The sequence below is a fragment of the Sander lucioperca genome, chromosome 14 (genome assembly GCF_008315115.2).
Source record: "Sander lucioperca isolate FBNREF2018 chromosome 14, SLUC_FBN_1.2, whole genome shotgun sequence".
NCBI lineage: Eukaryota > Metazoa > Chordata > Actinopteri > Perciformes > Percidae > Sander > Sander lucioperca.
Genome location: NC_050186.1, coordinates 8,239,943 through 8,267,049, shown reverse-complemented (window position 1 = coordinate 8,267,049; position 27,107 = coordinate 8,239,943). Strand labels below are relative to the sequence as shown.

The 27,107-nt window shown below is 39.5% G+C and overlaps 2 protein-coding genes across 5 annotated transcripts in view; one reads left to right on the top strand and one right to left on the bottom strand.

Moving 5' to 3' along the window:
* The window catches only part of LOC116057126 (deoxyribonuclease-2-beta-like), a 240,191-nt gene that overhangs the window by 15,420 nt on the left and 197,664 nt on the right, over positions 1 to 27,107 (bottom strand). The gene's annotated exons all lie outside the window — the stretch shown is intronic.
* Positions 1,107 to 27,107, top strand: LOC116057121. The gene is made up of 4 exons (XM_031309516.2): positions 1,107 to 1,198; positions 9,633 to 9,933; positions 12,837 to 13,011; positions 25,431 to 27,107. Exons 2-4 carry the CDS (start codon positions 9,651 to 9,653, stop codon positions 27,085 to 27,087), a joined length of 2,115 nt encoding a protein of 704 aa, XP_031165376.1. The 5' UTR covers positions 1,107 to 1,198; positions 9,633 to 9,650; the 3' UTR covers positions 27,088 to 27,107.

Below are 27,107 nucleotides of genomic sequence, written 5' to 3'. Positions count from 1 at the left end.
ATGTGCAGCAACATATAGTGATTCAATAATACTACTAATAGCATCTTATTTACATGCGCTATTGATCTGTTCTGTCAAACTAAGACATAAATGATGTTAAAACTGTAAAGTAACTATGAAATTCTGATTCTAAGTAAATGCTACTGGCACTCAATATTTTTAAGTAAGGAGTTCTTACTTAAAAATATAAACCAATTTAAAGTTTTCTGTACTTGTACCCAGAAGGCAGAGACAAAACACAAGAATCCGAGAGTAGTTTAAGGGCTCTTTCACACAGATAGTTCAGTAGACTCCGTGCAATTTTTGTTTGGGTTTGTGTTCACACTGCACTTTGTCAAACAACAAACAATGTGAACAAGGTGGAAATTCAATTAAATTCAATTTTATTTATAGTATCAAATCATAACAAGAGTTATCTCGAGACACTTCACAGGTCTAGACCACACTATAATTTATAAAATACCAAAAATTCTAGTAATTCCCGCAAGAGCAATCATTCAGTGAGACAGTTGCGAGGAAAAACTCCCTTTTAGGAAGAAACCTGGGACAGACCCAGACTCTTGGTAGGTGGTGTCTGACGGTACTGGTTGGGGGTGTGATGAACAGTGGCAATAATAGTCACAATAAAGATAATGGAATAGTGACTGTAATGGGGACTCTTACTGGTTATGGAATTAGTCACCGATATGGGGTGTCTAGTCAGGGCACTTGAGCCTTTTGCACAGTGACTAAAAAAATGGTAGTCTTAGTAGTTCATGTCGTAGCAGGGCACTGCAGGGCATTACAGTACAGAATGAAACCGTCGCTGTTTTGTTTGACAGAATATGTGAGTGATACTGGCCGACACTTCTGCTCTCAGAAATAATGGAGCAACACCACATCCATCTTTCTGGTTTTGCTTTAGTGTTTCTAATATTTTAGAAGAAGGCGAACAATGTAAGCAGCTGAGAGACAGCGAGTGAAAGAAATGAAAGAGAGAGAGAGAGATGATAATATCACACAGACTACCAGCCATGTCTGCTCACAACAGTTTACTTCCCCCAACATGACCTGCAAAGTTCTGATCCAATTATGAGGAAGACATTTCAATCCTTTTGATGAGTTTAAACTAATTTACTACAAATGTTTTTTTGTTTTTCAAGACAGACTTGCCTAAGGAACAAGCTCCCTGATGTGTGATGAACAGTACATGTTTTTGGTAAGTGGAAGTCATGTTACAAGTTAGATAACTATTCTCTTATTTTTCTAATTATATTGCAGCTATATTTGTGTATGTATTTGAACACTGACCTTCATAATAACTTCATAACCTGAGTATCTAATCAATGATTTATGAAGAACTCTACGGTTGTTTGTTAAATGAGAGTATCAGACATGTATTTGGATCATATAGGACAAATGATATAGAGGACAAAGGGCAGATATGTGTCATAAAGTTGTTATCTCTAACACTGACGAAAAAGACAATAAGACTAATAAAAGTAAATATTCTACAAGAGCTGGTGCATGTGAGCAGGAATGTAGCAGTGGGGCAGGCTTATCAAGTGAAGGAAAGGAGACCCAAAAGGTCATAGTGACTAGCCAGCACCCGATAAACATTGCTGATGTAATGCTCAACAGGCTGTTCTACTGACCATCTGATATTGTGATATATATATATATATATATATATATATATATATATATACACACACACACACACACACACACACACACACACACACACACACACATATATATATATATATATATATATATATATATATATATATATATATATATATTAGGGCTGTCAAAATAACGCGTTAATTTCGATTAATTAATCTGAGAAAAATAACGCGTTAAAAAAAATAACACAGATTAACGCAGATTAATCCATTCCATATTGCGGTTTGACCCGGAGCTGTTCTAGCCACCATTGGACTGTAAAATGAAGGAGGGAGACGAGAATGTGCTGCCTGGATCATTAACTGGAACATTTACTTGTAAAAATCTTCTTCCTGCCAACCCTGGCTACCGAAATCTGGAGCCACTGATATGTCTGCTCTTCTCTCTGATGCTCTGAAGACGATACAGACAACACAAACATCGCTGCATGGGACGCTAGTTAACACTATACTCGACAGCAGATAACGTTAGCCTACCGCTAGCTAGTTAACACTATACTCGACAGCAGCTAACGTTAGCCTACCGCTAGCTAGTTAACACTATACTCGACAGCAGCTAACATTAGCCTACCGCTAGCTAGTTAACACTATACTCGACAGCAGCTAACATTAGCCTACCACTAGCTAGTTAACACTATACTCGACAGCAGCTAACATTAGCCTACCACTAGCTAGTTAACACTATACTCGACAGCAGCTAACGTTAGCCTACCGCTAGCTAGTAGCTGGATTAAATTATTATTATATATACTGGATTTATTACCTCAGTAAACATTTCAATTAAGAGTTTATATTCTCAATCGTTAGTTTTAAGTCTTGTGCAACACAGAATGATGTTCATTTTTTGAATTATGGTCTCGTTGATTTTTAAAATCGGCGATAAAGCAGGGGGTGTTTTAGGGCGTGGCTATGATGTGATTGACAGTTTGCGGCCTGTCAATCATGACAGGTTTAGCAAAGCTTATCCATGGCACGTAAACTTCACTTTGGGGGTTGACTAGCTTTCGTCTTCGTGACTGTGACAGTTGGTCGCCTAATAATGTCTTGTTCAACGTTCGGTTGTACGACAAGACACTCAGAGGAGTCTGCAGTTCAGTTTTTCCGGTAAGTAACGTTACATTTTGTTTTAATGCTGTTTTTCGTTAGCCAACGTTAGCATCCCAATTGATATCAGTTAGCTAGCTAGATTGCACCTTGCTAACCAAGCTAACGGGCTAACTAATAACGTTATGCAGACCAGACCGTATAAACAGATTAAAATATATATATTTAACGTTACAGTCGTATACAGTAGGTATGCACAACGGTCTCGCCGGTGATCTGTTTTTAACCATATGTGATGTTATTGCTAATAGATGCGCATATTATGGTAATGTTAGCTTAAAGTCAAAGCCTGATATAGCTAACGTAGTGCAAATTCATATAAATCCTATTCGTACGGGATTAGAATCATTTTGGGACCGCGTGTGATTTAGGAAGTACCCCCTCACATCTGAGTTTTGTGTGGGGCATTCGCACGGGACAAGCGGAGATGCTTTTACTTGAATATACTGAAATATATGTACCCCACCCGAGAGTTGGGCAACGTTACCCGGAGGCGCCCGAAGGACAGGCACAGACACCCACACAGCATCACCGTCACCCTCACCTCGGACAAAGCCGCGCTGGAGCGCGCCGACAGACGGGGCAGTAGGTCAGAATACCCGTTTTTGCGATAAAATGTCGCACATGAAAAAATATATATATTATTGTAAAGTTACATAAGTGTTCTATCTTGAAAAGTCTTCAGTTCTGCAGCCAAATGTATTGTATAAAGCACCAGGTTCAATATTATTTTCTCAAAATTCTAAATACATTATTTCAGACTGTTAATGTACCTAACAAGCATGCTGCAGGAGTTATTAACCACTGTTGTTGATGCTGTTACACTGATGTCTTTCTTCCACTTACTGTAGTTGTGTCTGCTAATCTATTTGAAGACCTTCTGTCAGCACATTAGTCTGTTTTAAGATGAGTCACATATATGTTACAATCTATATTTACAAATTCTGTTTATTACTAAAATGTACATATCACTAAAAAAGTGTTGCGTACAATACACATTGTCTAAGATAAATTTGACATGTAGGAGTATGCTTACTTAATACTGCATGTCCTCAACTGAAGCATACATTCATGTACAAGCTCATATATTAATATAATTCATTGTGATCTACCATGCCTTAACTACATGTTTGTCTTTACAAAGGTATCCACCCTGAACACTGAATGACCAGAGCCAGAGGGAAGACCTGGTGTATAGAGCAGCGTATTTGGTGCCATTCATCTTGTTGTGGAACAGATTGCATTGACCACATCCGAAGTTCTCAAATGTGTTCTGATTATAACGATGCCAGAAAATCATTTTCGGTTCAGCTTCTTCTGCTGAAAGGACAGACCAACTTTTAGCACTTTAGCATCATTGGTATTTAGAGGATTAAAATGTGAGTCCTGTAATAGATGTGTCCTCTTGTGTTACTGTTAGGCCTGCTGCTCCTAGGTAGCTTCTCTGTCTCTCCTCCCTCCCTCTCTCTGTCTGTCTCTCCTCCCTCCCTCTCTCTGTCTGTCTCTCCTCCCTCCCTCTCTCTGTCTGTCTCTCCTCTCTCCCTCTCTCTGTCGGTCTCTCCTCCCTCCCTCTCTCTGTCTGTCTCTCCTCCCTCCCTCTCTCTGTCTGTCTCTCCTCCCTCCCTCTCTCTGTCTGTCTCTCCTCCCTCCATCTCTCTGTCTGTCTCTCCTCCCTCCCTCTCTCTGTCTGTCTCTCCTCTCTCCCTCTCTCTGTCGGTCTCTCCTCCCTCCCTCTCTCTATCTGTCTCTCCTCCCTCCCTCTCTCTGTCTGTCTCTCCTCCCTCCCTCTCTCTGTCTGTCTCTCCTCCCTCCCTCTCTCTGTCTGTCTCTCCTCCCTCCCTCTCTCTGTCTGTCTCTCCTCCCTCCCTCTCTCTGTCTGTCTCTTATTGCAGGAGTGGAGTCTAGAGGGTGGGAGTCTGGGTTCCAGCTGCCTCTCATCTACCACAATCAACCAACAATTTTTTAACTTTTGTTATAATGAATTTGCAATAACCTTACACAGATTAAACAGCACCTAGTGCATTTTCAATTACCTACTAAACACTTGACTATGTATGTCAAAATAAATATGCCTATAAATTAATCTAAAAGGATTTTGGTTAAGTGTTTTCATGGTGATTAAAATTGACAAGTACATAAAGACACACAAGAAAAGCACAAACTACATTTCCCTGATCCTTCTTTGTCAACATTCATGTATGGTAACATTTGAGAAATCATTTTTTTGTTGATTAAAGCCAAAATAGACACTTTTAATCAATTACAAATTCTATCAAATTACCAATGTCTTCTTGTATGACTACAATATTGTGTATGTTCCTATAGTTTTCAGCTTCAGAAAAACAACAAATGTAGCTTTAGAAAGACCTTTATTTCACATTGAAATGGGCATTAACTTCAAAAACTACATAAACCACAAACACTGGCAATATTTTTAAGATTATGTTAGGGGTTAAATTGATGAATTAAATAATGTAGTTCACCTTTTACAATCCAGTGTAAATTCCCCACACAAACACTGCTGTGGGTCAAGGTAAAGGCAAACTTAACTGTCACAAGACATGTCTGCATAATAAAAAGAGGTAGTTGAATCACTGGTGCCACATTGTTAATTACAGTAGAAATGGTTGACATTACAAATCACAATATAAAAATATAGCTTAACATATAAAGCTTAAAACACTTGTGCAGCACTCTGTTCAGTCAAGTCCAAATGCCTGGGTAAAGAAATAAAAGCTGCCTTTACAATTAAAGTGAGCATAGTGTGACAGTCTGTTGGTTGTCTGTAATGCACAGTGGAAAAAGAAAAAAACCCTGCGAGCCTTGTTGATCTTCCCCGGATTGTTAACAGCCCTCCACCTGCATCTCTGGGTGATGCCAGAGAAGATGGACTTACTTCTGAGGTATTGGGTGGGTGCACATGCCATCGTGGCTCTCCACACTCCTATTTCTGAAAGAAAGAGTCATCAATTTCCATTTGAGCCCCTCATAGTTAAATATATATGCACACTAGCATGTAACTGTACTTCATTAATTATCGGGGGAGAATACAGATGAATCAACAACAGTCTATTGTTCTTTAGTGTAACTTTGATTTAGTTAAATGAACATATATGTTAAAAGCATGAAAAGGCTAAATGCTCCAACCATAGACTGATGGCGCAAACAGTAGCAAGACATTATCGGTGCATTATGGTTATTACAGTTAACCAAACGTTCTAAGAAACTTGGTTATACATCTGCTAATACTTAGCATTAGATAATGATAAGCATTAACAATCCCCGTTTTGCATTTCGCTGACACTACGTTTAAATTAGGACAACAAAAACTTCGATTTGCAGAAAATTAATGTTAGCATGTTTTACCAGTGGCTAGCTAACGTTACAGACAATTTACATGGTAACTTCAGATAAATTTACTTTACAATGTGACTCATCTTATATGTAATATAACTATTGGACAAAGATATATTTAAAACCTAGCGAAGCTATATCTTACCTCGAATTATGTTTGCTAGCTTTCAGCAGCAGTTGCATCCAGATTGCCAGTGAACGTGTGTAAGGTAACAACACAGACGGTGCGTTCAATGAAACGGGTAAACTACAGCTTCGTGGTGCATTTGAAGTTATTGTAAATGTCCTTGGTGGTTGTTTTTGTCATTCAACAGCAATTTACTAGTGAAATAAGTTATTGTTATTGTTATACATTATTATTAAATCATTTAATTTTGACCACATGGCCTTAGCAATAAACAAGCCGTTCTTTAATGTCACCAACTGTTGTTTAGTATCCTTTGTTTTCTTTTCTTTTTTTACTTTCTTAAAAAGTATCGGTTCAGGCACCGTTAATTATGTATGCGATTAATTTTGATTAATTAATCACAGAGTCTGTAATTAATTAGATTAATTTTTTTAATCGATTGACAGCCCTAATACATATACATATATACACACATAGATATTTATACACTACCGGTCAAAAGTTTTAGAACACCCCAATTTTTGGTTTTTATTGAAATTCATGCAGTTCAATGTCTTATTGTACTCTGAAATGAAAGAATAGAACAAATGAACAATTTAAGTTAAAAAAGAAATCATGGAATCAATTTATAAACCAACATGTATTCTACATTTTTGACTCATCAAAGTAGCCCCCTTTGGCAGATATAACAGCTGAACACACTCGTGGCATTCTTTCTACAATGGAAATCAAATATTCTTCAGAAGGTTCTTCCCAACTCTGTTGCAGAAGTTCCCATAAATGTGTGGCACTTGTAGGTTGCTTAGCTTTCACTTTTCTGTCCAGTTCATCCCAAACCAGCTCAGTGGGGTTGAAGTCTGGTGACTGTGCTGGCCACTCCATGTTTTTAAGCTTACCATCTTGTTCTTTTTTGCTGAGGTAGTTCTGGCGTAGCTTGGACTTATGTTTTGGGTCATTATCTTGCTGTAGGATGAACCCCTGACCAACTAGGCACATGGTTCAGGGTGCCTTTCACTCTGTACAAATCACTGACCCTGCATCCACCAAACAGCCCCAGACCATCACGCTTCCTCCTCCATGTTTGATAGTTGATGTTACACACTGAGGAACCATCCTTTCACCTACTCGACGGCGTACAAAAATCCTGCGTGATGAACCGAAGATTTCAAATTTTGATTCATCAGTCCATAGCACCTTCTTCCAGTCTCCAGTAGTCCATTGACGATGTTTCTTGGCCCAGGCAAGCCTCTTTTTCTTATTCTGACGTCTTAGCAATGGCTTTCTTGCTGCAACTCGACCTATCAAACCTGCAGCTTGAAGTCTTCTCTCTACAGTTGAACCTGAGACTTGCTTATTACGACCACTATTAAGCTGTGCTTGAAGCTGTTGTCCTGTGAGCCGCCTATCACGCAAGCTGTTGACTCTCAGAAACTTGTCTTCTGATTCTGTTGTGGCTTTGGGTCTGCCAGACCTCTTCCTATCAGAGTTTCCCCAGTTTCTAAGTGCCTCTTGATGGTGAATACTGTACTCACTGACACCTTGACTTTCTTCACAATTTCTCTGTAGGAAAGACCTACATTTTAAGTGGTCTGTCTCTCTTCCATTGGTAATTACCTTTTTTCTCACCATTTTTATGGCAACACACTATTTTCTGCAGTACAATACTGTTCAAATAACGCTCACGAGGGTATGGTACCACAGTGTGTTCCAACAAAACTTTTATACAAACAGAGGGGGTTGTAAGTAATCAGGACCAGTTGGAACACCTGTGGGAATTGGTAGCACCAACTTTCAAAGCTTGATCAACCTCCATTGCTGCAGAACAGCTTTACGTTGTTAACCCATTTCTTGTTCTCCGAAAAAAGGCCTTTTTGTAAAATTCTGAAATGTACATTATTTTTTCAGTTTTGGGTAACCTTACTTTTTTTTAACCTCAGGCAGTTCACCACTTACCTTTGTGCCATTTCAAGCTATTCATTGGACTTGAACTGCTACAATTTCAAAAAAAAAACTAGAAAAATTGGGGTGTTCTAAAACTTTTGACTAGTAGTGTATGTATGTATATATATATATATATATATACATACACACACACACACACACACACACACACATACATACACACACACACACACACACACATATATGTATGTGTATATATATATATATATGTGTGTGTATATATATGTGTGTACACCACGTTCCAAATTATTATGCAAATGATATTTTACACTGATCTTCCTAAATAGTCAATGCAAATGACAGTCAGTATAACTTTTAAGTCACCAACCGTTAGGGTATAAGTCGAATTTCATTGAACAAACTACCCAATGAAAACAGTATTTTTTTCAAAAATAAAAAACAGCATTAGGAGGTCATATTTACTGAAATCAAAAGCTATTTCAATCAAACACATCTTGAAAACAGTGCAAATTACATGTTAACATAGGACCCCTTCTTTGATATCACATTCACAATTCAGTTTATGGAGAGTTTCTGCTTGAATGTCTTTGCAGGATGTCAGAATAGCCTCCCAAAGCTGCTGTTTTGATGCGAACTGCCTCCCACCCTCATAGATCTTTTGCTTGAGGATGCTGCAAAGGTTCTCAATAGGGTTGAGGTCAGGGGAGGATGGGGGCCACATTGTGGTTGTTCAATGAAATTCGACTTATACCCTAACGGTTGGTGATGTGAAAATTGTACTGACTGTCATTTGCATTGACTATTTAGGAAAATCAGTGTGTATGTCATATATATCATTTGCATAATAATTTGGAACATGGTATATATATATGTATGTATATAGATTTTTCGCAACTTTACAATAGCCATCCAGATAATGTTTATAGATGGTTTACAAAGTATTTATTAACTATTTAACAAGGTATTATAGTCATCTGTTGCAACTTTATAACCATCCAGATAATGTTTATAGACGGTTTACCAACCAACTAGTAACCCTTAACAAAGTGTTAGGAATATCTGGTCCATCTGTCTATGTAATGTTTATAGATGTTTTAAAAATGGTTTCTTAAAGATTTACAAACATTATTTAATCATTACCAGATACCTAATATAGTATATCAGGGATATAATGTGTGTAACAATAAACTGTTAATTTACAGCACTACTAATAATTAGTAAACATTATTAATTATAATTTCATTGTTTGTTAACAGTAAAATGACTGTTTGCTGGCAGTTAAATGACAATTAACTAAAGATTAATTAACTATCAATTTACCATCTATTAATGATAGTTATTATAAAGTGTTACCATTTAAGAAGCTTCTAAAACATTTTAATTATATGTGAAAACAAACTCAACTCTTCCCCCATGATAAGGTCACCATAATGTACTATGGTCTTTCTGTTTTGCAGTGAAAACCTGTGTCAAAGATGGAGATAATGGCTGATAAAGAGGTGCTTTTGAAGACACTGGAAGATTTGGCAGATGAAGAATTCAAGAAGTTCAAGTGGTTCCTGCAGGATCCTGTCATCCTGGTGGGATCCCAAGCCATCCCAAAGAACCAACTAGAAAACGCAGAAAGGACAGACACAGTCGATAAGATCATACAGACCTTCAGCCATCAGTCTGTAGAAGTGGTGAAGAAGGTTTTAAAGAAAATTCATAGGAATGATCTGGTGGAGAAATTATCAAGCATCAGCACAGGAGAACAAGGTAAGATGTAGGAGGACTAACACATCAAACTATATATATATATATATATATATATATATATATATATATATATATATATATATAAAATATATATATATATATTTACACATATATACACACATATATATACACATGTATATATGTGTAAATATATATATATATATACACACACATATATGTATGTGTATATATATGTGTGTATATATGTGTAAATATATATATATATATATATATATATATATATATATATATATATATATATATATATATATATACACATACATATATATATATATATATATATATATATATTAGGGCCGGGACTCGATTAAAAAAATTAATCTAATTAATCAGAGGCTTTGTAATTAATTAATCGAAATTAATCTCATTTTAATCGGTCGGGCTAACGTCCACGCTAACTCCTATGTGTTTTGCGTTGAGGTGATATTTGAGGCTCGATGTGCTGCGGTGATACGCAAATTCCTTGTTGCATAGCTTGCACACAACCATGCTCTTGTCGATGCTTCCATCCTTTCATTTTTTAAAACAAAATTTCATTTTTTCATTTTCAATGCGTTTTGAGGTGAATTTTCAGGGTAAGACGGAGGGGGGAGAGGGACGGAGGGAGGGGAGACAGAGGGGGGAGAGGGACGGAGGGAGGGGAGGCACTTAAACAGCGCGGCGCTGCACTCCAAGTGACACAAGCACTTGTGCTGGTTGAGGATAAAAATGTCAAAAAGACGACAAAGTTTGTTTAACTTTTTCAAATCCGCTGGCCAGTCAGATCCCAAACAAGCAAAAAACGTTTCTGCCGATCAAGAATGTGGAGACCACGGTGGGTTTTATGTTTTAATTGTCCGATGGATAGTTGCTGCTTTTTAAAACGATCGTTGCAGTATATTTTTAATTTTTTTTACATTTCGCACCGATGCAGTGCACGTTCTGAAATAAAAATAAACATTGCCCTGATGTACACACAGCGTTGTTTAGGCTTTTTTAGTCAGAGTCAGAGAAGCTACGTAGGCAGGTGTAATTTTTGTTTTGGTTCTGTTACCTCCAAGCCCCGTTTTGAGTCGCCGGATCCACCCCCCCTCTGCACTCCGGGACCTCCCACTTTACAAATTAAGCACTGCACGGGGCCGAGCAAAGCGGTCTCGTCAGCTTCTTCGTTCATGTGGTTTGTTGTTGTCGGAAGTCAAGAACGCTAGTTGGTGCTCCAGTATAATCGGTCCGTCGAAACTCATTCATTGAAAAACGTTCCGCGGTGCAAAAATAAGTGTGGTTAAAATTGTTATTTATTTTTTGCGTAATTAATTAACGCGCTAAAGTCCCGTAATTAATTAATCTTAATTAACGCGTTAAAGTCCCGGCCCTAATATATATACACACATATATGTATGTGTATATATATCTATGTGTTTGCATATATATATATATATATATATATATATATATATATATATATATATATATATATATATATATATATGTATGTATGTATGGACTTGTCTAACTCTGGGGGTTATGGTGAATAAGCTTAAGTCCCAATAAGTCGGCATGTTCCTTTAACATACTCATAAACTCACCAAAATTGGCGGTCGCATCAAGCCTGGTGAAAATGTACGTATTTTAAGTGTTTCGGGAATAGGCGCACAAAAATGGCTCGCTAGTGCCTCCTACAAAATTAAAAAATTGAGCCCCTGCAGTACGTTTGATGTAGACTCACGATATCTGGTACACATATGTTGCATGTCAAGACGTACAAAAAAGCTCATTGGAGCCATACCCTTAACGCAACAGGAAGTCCGCCATTTTGAATTGAAAGTTTGAAATTAGTGCGATTTTGGCCATTTCCTCATGTCATACTTTAACGGACTCCTCCTAGAGATTTCATCCGATCAACTTCAAATTTGGTCTGTGCCATCTTAAGACCTTAGAGATGAAAAGTTATTTAAAAAAAAACTTTTCGTCATAAGGCCGTGGGGGTCGGCCATTTTGTGCGCAACAGGAAGTGGGTGTAACTCGAGTGTACATTGCCCAATCGGCTCAAACATTTTCAGGATTCATAAGAGTCCAACCCTGAGGACATTTAAAGGCCGATATTTACTCAAAGTCATAATGCCCCCTAGTGGTAGTAGTATGAAGTAGGCCTAAAACTCAAGGTGCTATACTTTAACGAACTCCTCCTAGAGATTTCATCCAAAATACCTTAAGATTTGGTCTGTGCCATCTCACCCTCTCTGGGTGTGGCGTGGCGGCCATTTTGAGCATTTATTGATGAACAAAGAAGTTGTTGTAACTTGAGAGTACATTGTCATATCTTCCCAAAATTTATAACGATTGACAGATCACTTGGTCCAGGCCTGAGGTCATCTACAGACCAAAATTGACTTTTTGTCATAGCGCCCCCCGCTAGCAACAGGAAATCCGCCTTATATGACAAACATCATCCGATTTACATGAAACTTATAATGTGTGGTCCACATGTGATACTGAGCCGCCCCCTATACTTTAACCACGCCCATGGACTCATGCCACGCCCCCTTTAATACCTTTTGAAGCATTTAAGGTAGAGTCTTGTGTATGGTATCATTGAACTCAGCAAAGAGTTCCTTTTTGATTGGTGATGGTTTGCATTCTCTGAGTGGCGCGCAAAGGCACGGCCACAAGGAGCAGCGTCTGCCAGTAACCCCAACGTGCAAGGAGGTGCGAGGGCCCGTCCAACGCTGCTTGCAGCTTTAATTTTAGTGTATAGTTCATGTAGAATAGGCAATCATTTTTATATAGATTGCTAATGACTACTTTACTAAAGAAAATGAAAACCATGACAAAGATTTCCTTTTTGATGGCATGTAAAGTAGATGGCACGGTTTTAAATTAATGTGAGTTTTCTTTGAACACAGACGTGTTTCAGAGGAGGAAATCTGAGGCCTGTTCTCTGCCCAACACATTGTTGGAGGTCCCAGTCTCTCCACAGATCCCTACCCCACCCCAGACCACCAGCCCCAGTGCAACCACACTGCCTGGACCGTCTAAACCTACCGCCCTGCTTCAGAGCCCTCCGGTGGACAAAGCTCAGTAAGTAGATGGAATAAAAGTGTTAGCAGTTTCTTTGAGTGATATTAAATTACAGATGCGATGTGTTTTCAGACCAGAGTTATACAGACCTGTTTGTTTGCTCAACAGACCCGATATCAACATTTACTTACCAGCAATATTATAATTAATAATTCATCTAAATGAGTTCTAGCGATCAGCACGGTTACTTTTATGAAGTGGACTCATCCAATCTTTGGGTCTTTTTGTTGATTGCATATGTGCTGGTTACTCTTTTCTTCTCAGAATAATCAACACTTTATCAACTGATAAAGACATCTCGAACAGAATTCTGATCTCTTTAGTTATTACATTACATGTAATTTAGCTGACGCTTTTATCCAAAGCGACTTACAATTGCTATATATGTCAGAGGTCGCACACCTCTGGAGCAACTAGGGGTTAAGTGCCTTGCTTCATGGTTGATGTATCGCAGTGGGAATCGAACCCGGGTCTCCCACACCAAAGGCATGTGTCATATCCACTGCTCCATCACCAGCTAGTCATTGTCATTATTTTGAATGATAATGATTGTCTATATCAGATAGTTGTCATGTCTTGTCCCTGTGTCAAGTTTCTGTTTCTAGTTTGTTTCTGGTTTTCTGTTAGTTTTTCTATTTCCTGTTTTACTTTGTAGATTCTTTATTCTCCTATGTGTTGTCTTGTTTTACTTCCTGTCTTTTATTTTCCCGTCTGTGTGATAACGTGTCCCCGCCCTAATGTGTTGCACCTGTGTCTTATTATCTCCCCTGTCTTGTGTATTTAAGTTCTGTCTTCCCCTTACCCCAGTGCGAGATCGTCTGCTTCCCTGTGGTCAGCCTTCGAGCATTTCTCCCTGTGTCCTGTATTCCTGTGCTCCTGTTTCCCTTGGATTTTTTACCATTGCCTGTTTTCCTGGATTTTCCCTTTGCCTGCCGTTACTGGACACTCTTGCCTGACTTTATTAGCTTGCTAATTATACCCTTGTATTTTACGTACCTGAGTTGTGCATTTGTGGGTCCGCTCTCTGTGTGCGTGAGAATGGTGTGTGACTGTTGGTATATATATGCATATAGTTTGTATATATCGATTAATGTTTTGAGTATCTCACTGATGAAATAGTTTGGCTAAAAGGCTTTTATTAAAAGACCCTGGTCAGTAGAGTGATGTTATTTATGTATTTACTTTTCTACAGGAACACCTCATCCAAGTTTAACAACATCCCTAAATATCTGATCCAATCAGGATCTCCCACTCTCTACCAGCTGATACCAAAGAAAGAGAAGATTGGAACTCTGACAAGAATGACTCTTGGTGAAAAAGATCCAAACAAGATAAACAAAACCATCTTACTTGTTGGTGAAACAGGAACAGGAAAATCTACTCTGATCAACTCTCTGGTCAACTACGCCATGGGAGTGGAGTGGGAGGATGATGTCTGGTTTCAGATTGTAAAAGACGGGGAAAATCGTTCAGGAACTCAGACATCAGATGTGATCGTGTACCAGATCTTTGGTTTTGAAGATAAAACTCTGCCCTACTCTCTGACCATCATAGATACTCCTGGATACGGAACCACTGATGGGCTTGAACACAACGCCATCATCAGTCAAAGATTACTTGACTTGTTCCAGTCAGATGATGAACTTCATAAGATTGATACAGTGGGTCTGGTGATGAAAGCGAGCGACAATCGACTGAATGACCAAATGAGGTACATCTTCAATTCAGTGGCGTCTCTGTTTGGAAAAAACATAGAGAAGAACATTGTTGCTCTCATCACACACTCAGATGGTGTGACAGCTAAAAATGTTCTACAGGTTCTTGGGGCTGCAAAGTTTAGATGTGCCAAAGATGAGAAGAATCAGCCGGTTCACTTCCTGTTTGATAACAGCCAAAATGAACTCAGGACAGAGACCACAATGTATCTCAAAAATGCAGATGAAATATCAATGAAAGGAATGAGTCAGTTCACAGATTTCATGAATATAACTTTGCATCAGAACCTGAAGACAACTGTTGAAGTGTTGAAGGCTCGCATCGGACTGACAGATGGTATCAAAAACCTGCAAGAGAGAATTCAGTCGATTGATCTAAAACAGGAAGAAATCAAGCAGACTCAGAAAGCTCTGAACAAACACAAAGAAGAGATGAATAAGAATGAGAAGTTCACTGAAGTTGATGAAGTCTACAGAGATAAAGAACCTGTCGATGAGAGGAGATGGTGGTGGCTGTGGTTAAATCATGGAGGAGCTGTCTGCTGTACTGTCTGTAAGGAGAACTGTCACTATCCATGCACACTCACCTTGATTCCAGAATTCTGTGATGTCATGAAATATGGCCACTGCATTAAATGTAAGTGTCCTGCATCAGATCATGCAAAAAGAAGGAAGATCTACAAGGAGAAGACAAGAAAAGTTGAAAAGATCCTGGAAGATGTGAAGGAGAAGTATGAAAAGGGTCGAGCAGGCTTTGAGGAGGCAAAAAGCCTTTTGGAAACTCTTGAGAAGAACATGGAAGGACTTCAGAAAGACAAAGATTGGTTCCTGGAAGAGTCCTTTCAGCATGTTGTCAAACTGGAGCAGATCGCCCTGAAGGTTGATGCAGTGTCCACTCATGTCCACTTGGACTTCCTGATTGAGAAGATGAAAGAGAAAGGAGACATGGAGAAGAAGAGGAAACTGGAAGAGATGAAAAGTCAAATGGATAAAGATAAAGGAATCAAAGCATCACGGCGTTACAGCAGACGATAAAACAAAGAAGCAACAGAATCACTGAGAGCAGACAGCTGATGATCAAATGTTTTATTATAGTTCATGAAGTGTGATGTTAAGAAATGTTAAATGTAATCCTCTTTTAAATGTCAAATGTTTAATTCCTGGAAACAGTGCCTCTATGGTGTAATGACTGTTTCTGTTTGTTCTTGTAGTTTCATGTTTAATCACCAAAAGTTACTTCACTGAACAGATTAGAGAACAGCTCTGGTTTAAATGCAGTGAGGACCCCCCCTGCTGTTTAATGTTGAGTACAGCAGCTCCCTCCTCTATATCACAAACTGAAGTCAGATACTGTTGTACACAAATACATGTATTGTTCTTTACTTTGTTTGTGTGAACTAGGGCTGCACGATATGAGGAAAATATCTAATTTGTGATTATTTTGACTGATGTTGTGATTGCGATATGATTCACGATATTGGAGGGAATGATCACTTTTTTGGATCACCATTCTCATTTTCATTGAAACACAAATAAAAATGTACTTTAGTCATGTAGTGTGATTTTTGAAAGGATCTGTACCAAAGAAAGATGTTTCTTTAGTCCGTAGGATAGGATTTGTAGTCCAGGACGTCTCTGCAGCTCTACGCTACTTCATTCAGAATGGTTTGACACATATTTTGCTTTTAACAAATATTGCGCCCATCTGCGATTTGGATATTGCACTAGTCAATACAATTGCTATTAATTGTGCAGCCCTAGTGTGAATTAGATGTTTTTAATGTTTTTCTAATGTGCTGTTCAGTTAATACAGGGCTGTGATTTATTCTGATGTGTATTAATGTTTGGGATGACTAGTTAAAATGTTTCAGAAGACACAGGAAACATGTTGATCCTTTCATGTTTGACTGATTATTTTTCATTCTGAGTGATTCATTATATTCTGTTGTTGCTCATTAAATCACTTCCTTTAAAGTGGTGTGTTATCTGCACGCATTTTGAGAATTGAGAACGAGGTAGCATGCTAGCGTTAGCATGCTAGCGTTAGCATTAGCGTTAGCATGCTAACGCTACGAGCTAATGGTTGCAGTTAGCCTGCTCGTTTTGGCTTGTGACGTAGAAAGCCGTGCCGATTTTGAACAGCTCACCCAGAGACTGAAGGCAGGACACATTCAGAAACTGTATCTCACTCTAAACAGCACGGATGGATTTATTTCAAAGTTTGTATGTGTGTGGAAGCACCAGAGACACAACATAACACCCCAAATCCCAGAAAAAGTGATTTTTTCATAATATGGGCACTTTAAATAAATGACATAGTGGTATCATATTTTTCAGTGTGGATACCAAAACTCAAGGATCAATCTGAGACGATAGATTAAAGTCAAGCAAAGTTTACTGAGTCTAGCATAGAAGTTTACAGATCACAATTGTGGGTTCACAAATGATACTAAGGGTCCTGTTTTAACGGTCTAAGGTCACGGCGTGAAGCGCCTGGTGCAGGTGTGTTTAGGGCGTGTCCAAATCCACTTTTGCTAGTTTGACGGTGGAAAAAAGTGTCCGTGTGCCGGGTGCATGGTTCTAAAGGGTTGTACTTAGTGTCTTCATTAATCAGAGGGGTGTTTTGGGCGTAACATGCAATCAACCAATCAGAGATCATCTCCCATTCCCTTTAAAAGCCAGGCGCGTTTGGACCTTGGAGCATTGCTGTTATGATGGAGGATTTACACCGTAATATTTTTATTTGTAATCTTCTGCATGTGTGTGTGCTGCTGTGCGTCCCTGTGTGTGTAACAAGCATAGTGTGTACACGCTGTGTACGAGCCTAGGAGCATTTTACTAATGCTCTGTTAAAATAACAATGAAATGCTGCGTTATTGACTTTAGACCAGGTTTTTGTTGGTCACTTCCCGCTGCCTCAAGATAGCAATACTCCCAGAATGCACCTGAACACACCTCCCTGTAAGACCAGCATGCCCAGAATGCACCTGAACACACCTCCCTGTAAGACCAGCACGCCCAGAATGCACCTGAACACACCTCCCTGTAAGACCAGCACGCCCAGAATGCACCTGAACACACCTCCCTGTAAGACCAGCACGCCCAGAATGCACCTGAACACACCTCCCTGTAAGACGAGCACACCCAGAATGCACCTGAACACACCTCCCTGTAAGACCAGCACGCCCAGAATGCACCTGAACACACCTCCCTGTAAGACCAGCACGCCCATGGGCCACAGATGGGCGCAGGTGCATTTGCTATTTAAATGACGTGGGTGCTGGATGGTATTAAACTAGCAAAGACACTTGTGTCAGGCTTTGCGCTGCGCTGCGCGGGCTGCAAGATAGGACCATAAGTATGCCTAGCTTCAGACACAGGTAGTCGGAGCTCAGGTTAGCAAAGTTTTTCTCAAGTTGTGAGCTGTCCCTTCTGTCTTATCCCTTCTCTGCAGGGCAGTGTCCTCTGTCTCTAGTCATCTTGGCCAGGGTTGAGGCCGCCTGTGTTGCACAGCTTCCTTTTTCACGTTTCCTGTTTCTCTACCAACTGTCTGGTTCATAATGCTTCTTTCTACCATATAAGGCTTATTCTATATTTAAAGACCTAAGCTTAACCTTTGGTGCATCAGAGTTCACCCAGAGTTCTTTAAACCACTTCCTCAATGAGATGCACACAGCTTCTTTACCAAAAATCACAACATCCTTAACCTGACATTCCTATCTGACATCTGCAGCTCTAAGCGTTAACTGTCAGTATTTAATGCTATTATTTCTACAAAACGTATAATTATTAATTATTTTACTTTTATTTGCTGCAACACCTGAACTTCATCTCAGGTGATCAATAAAAGTCTTCTAAAGAGAACTCCTCCCTCACTTCTCCTCTGGTTAAACTGATGATTTGCAGTCAAACTGTCTCTGTGAAATTACGTGACATTAAAATCTTCAAAAGAAGAAGTCTATGCAGTTACTTCGTCTCTGAGACAGTTTCTGTTAAATCGTGACCACAGAGCGTCCTCTGTCCCTTCCTGTTTGCTGATGATTTGAAGTCAAACTGTTTCTCTTAAATCATGTGACCCCAGATCCTCCTCCCTCTCTACTGATATACTGTATGAACTGTTCTCTTCTCTTTCTGTCTCCTCAACATCACAGACCAACAACACAGGTAAGAACACGTTAGAACTGGAAATACTTTAAACCTCATTTTGTCCTCCCGCCCATTATGCAAATTTTTCTGCTGCTTTTTCCGTCGTTTTTGTTATTTTTTTCAATTTTTTTCCCCTTTTCCCGATGTTTTTGTCACTTTTCTTCTGCGCTTTTTTGACGTTTTTTTTTTTTTCGATGTTTTTTTAAGCTTTTTCCGTCATTTTTGTCACTTTTTTCAACGTTCTTTTATCAAGTTTTTTTCAAATGCTTTCAAATTAAATAAAACACCCAAATTCAAAGAAAGTGAACTGATCAGTTATTTGACTTGTATAGAGCGTCGTATGGAACCATCCACGTTATTTTTTGACATTTCGGTTGATAGAAACCCAAATTTTCTGATATAGAAACTTTTAGAAAATGGGTCAAATTTGACCCGAGGACAACAGGAGGGTTAAATGATACTATCAGAGGTAATACCAGACATAAATACATGAGGAAAATGTGTTTGACATAACTAATAACTGAACATACTGCCTTAGATTCATATGATTTATGTTCTTTCTTCTAGACAGTTTCTGTAGTCTGTGTGTCACCAAGCTTCAGGAACTTCAGATCATTTCTCTGGACCTCTTTCTGGGTGGACCAGGACTTTAAAAACTCAGGTATGTATCACAGGTTGGATGTTTTTCTGCTGAATCAGTCTGTCTTCCTGTTTGTTACATCAGCTACTGCTCTGCTCCTGAGACCAACAGGCCTTTCAAAGGTGTCCCTAAAAAACTAAAGAAAAGAAGAAGTAGTAAAGTGTTAATTAGGTTTGATAAATGGCCATAATGTGAAATGTTTAACACCTCTAACTCTGCTGGACCCTCCAGTCGGTCCAGTGTTGTCGTGTTGTTGGTCGAGCATTTAAAAGTACTTAAGTTTCTAAAGATGGAGACTAGAGAGAAGTTCCCACATACAGACACCTCTGATGTTATAATGCCAGAGGTCAGGAGATGCCCCAGATTTAAATGCATGAGGAAAATGTATTTGACATAACTATATACTGTACATATATACTGTATTGATTCTGCCTATTCTGTGTAGCAACATATATGGATTCAATAATTCTAATATCTAATGCGCTGTTGATTTGTTCTGTCAAAAAATAGGACATAATCTTAAAACTAAAGAGTTTTAAGTAACTGTGAAATCATTTTAAGTAGTTTGTTACTAAATCTGCAAAAGAGTTCTTATTAATCAACACACATGAGTTTAATAAACTCAAAATAAAGCAAATGCTACTGGCACTCAACATGTGGCTGTAACCAGTAGAATTTTCTTATAATATATTTCTTGTAATTTGTTTCACTGAAACCATTTAGAAATGTTTGGTAAATCAGAATTGGCTTTGACCAGGAGGAAAAGAATCTGACTAGAACTATGCTGAACTACTACTGGTCAGTCTGAGGAAAACCTTTATTGACAGACTCAGACACCCCAACCTGATCTCACAGAATTCCGTGAAATGAACACGGCCCCTTAAGTTAAGGAAAAGGTCGTGGGTGGGCTTACGGTTCCGTGACACGCAGGAAGAACGGGACGGAAAAGAAGAAAGCGACTTTAGGAAACATAACACGCGGGACACGATCCCCGGTCTCCTGGGTGAAAGTCCTGTGTTTGACCCATCCTCCCCCCCAACCAACCTCCTTACGCGGAATTTCAGCCTTACATACTACTCGCTACCGTAGTTGCTCTTAATGCTATGTCATCTTCTCATTGACTTTACATTTGCATTGTTTTCCGTGGTGGCCACACGGATTTTTCACACATTCTGTGCCACCACCACGTAATGCACTGTTAACAATTCGTGATCATTTCACGGAATTCTATGCGACGAGGCTGGACACCCACAATGCACCACCGAGCGCCACTGGAGGTTGTCCTGCCTGTGGCCATCAAAATATATAACTCCTCCTCTGAGTGTTACACGCTTAGAGTACCAAAACTGGACTCACAGCACTTATCTTTTACATCACATCACATCTCAATATTCTTGGACAATTATGTACAATAATTAGTCGGTGTAATAATTTATCAGTTTTCAGAATCACGTAGCTCTGTGGTTTGTACATTTGGAGTGCTGTCAGTAGTGAGAAAAACTAAACCACTGGGTGCTGCCTACACCGTGTTATCCTCCTGCTAGAGTTAGCACCCAACAGGCTTAAACAGGGCAAGTTTTAAACCTTTTAGCCTCTTAACATGTTCAACATGTCATTAAAAGTGCCTACCTATGTGCAGGGATTCCTTCTGAGTGAACACAGTGAATCTGACTGCAGTAGATGTGACAGAAAAGTTGTGCTAATTCAGCTCTGTTTAGTTCCGGTGTTGAGACGGCAAGAAGTCTACAAACTACAACACCGAAAAGAAGATACAAAAATGTTTATTCATTTAATGATATAATAATCTCCAAACTTACCTTAATTATAACTTGTCTCCTGCTAGTTGTAGCCTACTACAGCACTTACTTTTAAAAAATAAGCATATGCCCATTTTTGAAAATATTTTTGTAGTAATATGTTGTAGTTTGTAGACGATGTTTGAGATGTTTACATGTGCATGCACGTCCCACCAACAGAGAAGTCTGCATCACCAATCGTAAACTTAACAAAAATAGGCGGGGCGTTTCTATGCTTCCACTGAAGAAAACTCTAAGACCTGCTCATATTATTCTTGGCTTGGGTATAGTTAATAATATTTTAGTAAGAAGTGTTTAAAACATTTAATTATCTGTGAATACAAACACAACTCTTCCCCCATGATAAGGTCACCATAATGTACATTTTCAAGTCTTTCTGTTTTGCAGTGAAAACGGAGATAATGTCTGATAAAGAGCTGCTTTTGAAGACACTGGACGATTTGGCAGATGAAGAATTCAAGAAGTTCAAGTGGTTCATGCAGGATCCTGACATCCTGGTAGGATTCCAAGCCTTCCCAAAGAACCAACTAGAAAACGCAGAAAGGACAGACACAGTCGATAAGATCACACAGACCTTCAGCCATCAGTCTGTAGAAGTGGTGAAGCTGGTTTTAAAGAAGATTAACAGGAATGATCTGGTGGAGAAATTATCAAACACCAACACAGAAACACAAGGTAAGATGTAGGAGGACAAACACATCAAACTGAGTGAGCACACATGTCTGCTGCATTTAAGTATGTATATATAAGTTTATAAGTTTGTATTGTTGACTGTTTAATGTAAACTTGAAATACAAACATTTCCCAGCAAAAGGAACAGCAACCTGGTGAATAGTTTCTTTGTTTTATAAAACAGATCTGGACATTTCTGACCAGAATAAAACCTCAGCTTCAGAGGATGATTCTCTGATCAGTGGTGTAAGGTAGTTATGATATTATGACAGGCGCTAAACTAGCTACTGTATATCGTCTAGTTATATGATCAAATACAGACTTGACATTGGACAACATTAAAATGCATACTACCCAGCAATAGGGCTGGGTACTGGATTCAACACAAGGAGTGTTCAGGAGCCAATATCAAGTCACGTTATTGTAACCGGTACTGGTATCGAATTTTTTTTTAACAATACTCAGCCCTACCCAGCAATCATCGCTGCATACACATATATGTGTATGAGAAAATATACCAAAGAAAATAAGACATTATTGATATAATTAAAGCTGCAAGCAGTGTTGGACGGGCCCTCGCACCTCCTTGCAGGTCTGGGTTACTGGCAGACGCCGCTCCTTGCGACCGTGCATTTGCGCGCCACTCAGACACTGCAACTCGTCACCAACGAAAAGGGGACTCTCTGCTGAGTTCAGTGATACCTCACACAAGACTCCAAGTCATACAGTTCATTAGCTGTGAAAAGGGGGCGTGGCTAAAGCATAGGGGGCGGGCCAAACCATGACCAATGAAAACGGAACTCTGTTGAGTTCAATGATACCTCACACAATAGTGTACATCAAACGGGTCATTAGTTATTAAAGGGGCGTGACTTAAGCATATGGGGCGGGGCAAATGGTCAACATTTAAAAAGGAACTCTTTGCTGAGTTCAATGATACCTCTCACAAGATTTGAAATGTTATGAAAGGGGGCGTGGTTAAAGTATAGGGGGCGGGTCAGTATCACATGTAGACCACACATTCGAAGTTCATGTAAATCGGATGATGTTTGTCATATAAAGGCCCAGACACACGGACCAGACTGCCGACCCTCGGCAGAAAAGGCAGTTGGACTGATCAGTCTCCCCAAGTTGGTCAATAAAGTGCCTCTGAACACACAGAAACGACGAGACGTAATACGTCTCCATAACAGCAGGCGGCGCTAATCTGTATTGTCGCCCAAAAATGAAAACCGGCAGCTGAAAAACTCAACCTTTTAATAACTTTTCATCATAATGGTCTTGAGATGGCACAAAACAAATTTGAAGTCGATCGGATGAAATCTCTAGGAGGAGTTTGTTAAAGTCTAGCACCTTTACTTTTAAGCCTACTTCCTGTTGCCACTAGGGGGCGCTATGACTTTAAGCCAATATTGGCCTTTAGATGTTGTCAGGGTTGGACTCTTATGAATCCTGAAAGGTTTTGAGCTAATTGGTCCTTGCTCGTATGTATTCTGAATTATTCTGATTGGCCGATTCTACACTTACGAGAATACTTTGATTAGTTGGTGGAAGTAATTATACATGAATGAGCACATATTTGTGAAAGAACAAAGAGTTTTTTGCTAAGAATCAACTCAAAAAATCACACAATGTAGGTTTAAAGATGAAAAGTTATTAAAAGAAAAACTTTTCGCCTTTGAAACAGGAAGTGGGTGTAACCAGCGCCCTTTATATAGAGAGTATGGCCAACTCAAATCATGGGCGCCATATTGGATACCATCGTTATGGTACCCTATGGGGCGAATATGCTATCTTGAAATAAATCGCCTATTTTCACCATAAACAGGCATATACATGTTATTATCAACGTTTGTCAATATGTAAAAGGCCCTTACGGAAATATTCTAGTGTATATTTACCTTCTATATTGTAAATGGGCCTCTAAAAAATGCCCATTGTAGTGAGTGACCACGTCGTCCTCGTCCTAGAAATTTCATTTCATCGACTTCAAATTGGTGAAAATGAAAAGTTATTAAAAGAAAAACCTTTCGTCCAACGGTGTGGGCGTGGCATGGCGGCCTTGAGCATTTATCGATGAACAAAGAAGTTGTTGTAACTTGAGTATTACGTTGTCCAATTTGGCCGAAATTTCTCACGATTGACGAGTCCAGGCCTGAGGACATATATAAGCAAAAATTGACTTTCGGTCATAGCGCCCCCCGCTGGCAACAGGAAATCCGCCTTATATGACAAACATCCGATTTACATGAAACTTATTATGTGTGGTCCACATGTGATACTGAGCCGCCCCCTATACTTTAACCACGGCCACTTAATCAGGCCACGCCCCCTTTCATAACATTTGAACCATTTAAAGTATAGTCTTGTGTGAGGTATCATTGAACTTAGCAGGGAGTTCCCTTTTCATTGGTGACGATTTTCAGTGTCTGAGTGCCGCGCAAAATACACGGCCGCTATGAGCGGCGTCCGCCACTACGCACAAGGAGGTGCGAGGTCCCGTTCATCGCTGCTTGCCGCTTTAATTTTATTATATAGTTCATGTAGAACAGGCAATAATTTTGATATAGATTGCTAATGACTACTTTACTAAAGACGACATGTAAAGTAGATGGCACTGTTTTTAAATTAATGTGAGTTTTCTTTGAACACAGGCGTGTTTCTGATGAAGCAGTCGGAGGCCTGTTCTCCGCTCAACACATTGTTGGAGGCCCCGCTCTCTCTACATACCCCTACCCCACCCCAGACCACCAGCCCAAGTGCAACCACACCTGCACCGTCTAAATCTACCGCCCTGCTTCTGAACTCTCCGGTGGACAAAGTGTGTGTTTTCAGGTCTGTATAACTGAGTTATGTTTGTTTGCTCAACAGACCCAATATCAACATTTACTTGCCAGCAATAGTATAATTAATAATTAATCTAAATGAGTTCCAGCAATCAGCACAGTTACATTAGAATGGAGCGTGGCTCATCCAATCTTTGGTCTTTTTGTTGATTGCATATGTAAATGGGTGTTCTTATATAGCGCTTTTCTAGTCTTAACGGTTACTCAAAGCACTTTTACATAGTAAACCATTCACCATTCACACACAGTGGCCAAGGCTTGCCCAAGGACACTTTGACATGGGACTGCAGGGCCAGGGATCGAAGCACCAACCTTCCGATTGGCAGGCGACTGCTCTATCATTGAGCCACAGCCGCACCTTTACTGGACACTGTTGCCTTGCTTTATTAGCTTGCTAATAAAACATTGTATTTTACGTACCTGAGTTGTGGGTCCACTCTCTGTGTGCGTGATGGTGCGTTATTTTGTATATATCAATTCATGTTTTGAGTACCTCACTGGGTAAAATAGTTTGGCTAAAAGGCTTTTATTAAAAGACCCTGGTCAGTAGAGTAATGTTATTTATGTATTTACTTTTCTACAGGAACACCTCATCCAAATATGACAACATCACCTGCAAAGTTCTTATCCAATCAGGATCTCCCACTCTCTACCAGCTGATACCAAAGGAAGAGAAGATTGAATCTCTGACAAGAATGACTCTTGGTGAAAAAAATCCAAACGAGAAAAACAAAACCATCTTACTTGTTGGTGAAACAGGAACAGGAAAATCTACTCTGGTCAACGCTCTGGTCAACTACGCCATGGGAGTGGAGTGGGAGGATGATGTCTGGTTTAAGATCGTAGAAGACGAGAAGAGAAGTCAGGGTGAAAGTCAGACATCAGATGTGATCGTGTACCAGATCTTTGGTTTTGAAGATAAAACTCTGCCCTACTCTCTGACCATCATCGATACTCCTGGATACGGAGACACCACAGGGATTGAACACGACGCCATCGTCAGTCAACAATTTTTTGACTTGTTTCACTCAGTCGATGGAGTTCATGAGGTTGATGCAGTTGGTCTGGTGATGAAAGGGAGTGAGAATCGACTGAATGACCGTCTGAGGTACATCTTTGATTCAGTGATGTCTCTGTTTGGAAAAGACATAGAGAAGAACATTGTCACTCTCATAACACACTCAAATGGTGTGACACCTGAAAATGTTCTAAAAGCTCTCAAGGCTGCGAAGTTTAGATGTGCCAAAGATGAGAAGAATCAGCCGGTTCACTTCCTGTTTGATAACTGCCAAAATGAACTCAGGACAGAGAACACAATGTATCTCAAAAATGCAGATGAAATATCAATGAAAGGAATGAGTCAGTTCACAGATTTCCTGAATATACCTTTGCATCAGAACCTGAAGACAACTGTTGAAGTGTTGAAGGCTCGCATCGGACTGACAGATGGTATCAAAAACCTGCAAGAGAGAATTCAGTCGATTGATCTAAAACAGGAAGAAATCAAGCAGACTCAGGAAGCTCTGAACATACATAAAGAAGAGATGAAGAACAATGAGAAGTTCACTGAAGAAGTTGATGAGCCCTACAAAGTTAAACAAAAAGTCAGCAGAGAGAGGAGGTGGTGGGCACTTGGGTTAAATCATGGAGGAGCTGTCTGCTGTACTGTCTGTAAGGAGAACTGTCACTATCCATGCACACTGGCCTGGTATCCAGAACACTGTTGGATCATGAAAGATGGACGCTGCACTGTATGTACCGGGAAGTGTCCTGCATCAGATCATGTGAAGGAAAAACAATGCACTGACTGTGAGGGTAAGTGTTCAGATGAATCAAGTCATGTCAAAAAACACTGGATCTATGTGACCAAGACAAGGAAAGTTCAGAAGACCGAACAAGATGTGAAGGACAAGTATGAACAGAACAAAGCAGAAAGGGAGATAAAGTTGAGCCTTTTGGAAACTCTTGAGAAAAACATGGAAGAACTTCAGAAAGACAAAGATCGGTTGTTGGAAGAGTCCTTTCAGCATGTTGTCCAACTGGAGCAGATCGCCCTGAAGGTTGATGCAGTATCCACTCAGGTTGACTTGGACTTCCTGATTGAGAAGATGAAGGAGAAAGGAGACATGGAGAAGAAGAAGAAACTGGAAGAGATGAAACGTCTAATGGATAAAGATAAAGGAATCAAAGCAGCGCTGCGCTACAAGTTTGGTAAACTAAGAGAAGCTGTTGGTATTTAAAGAAGTAGTGATGAAGTAGA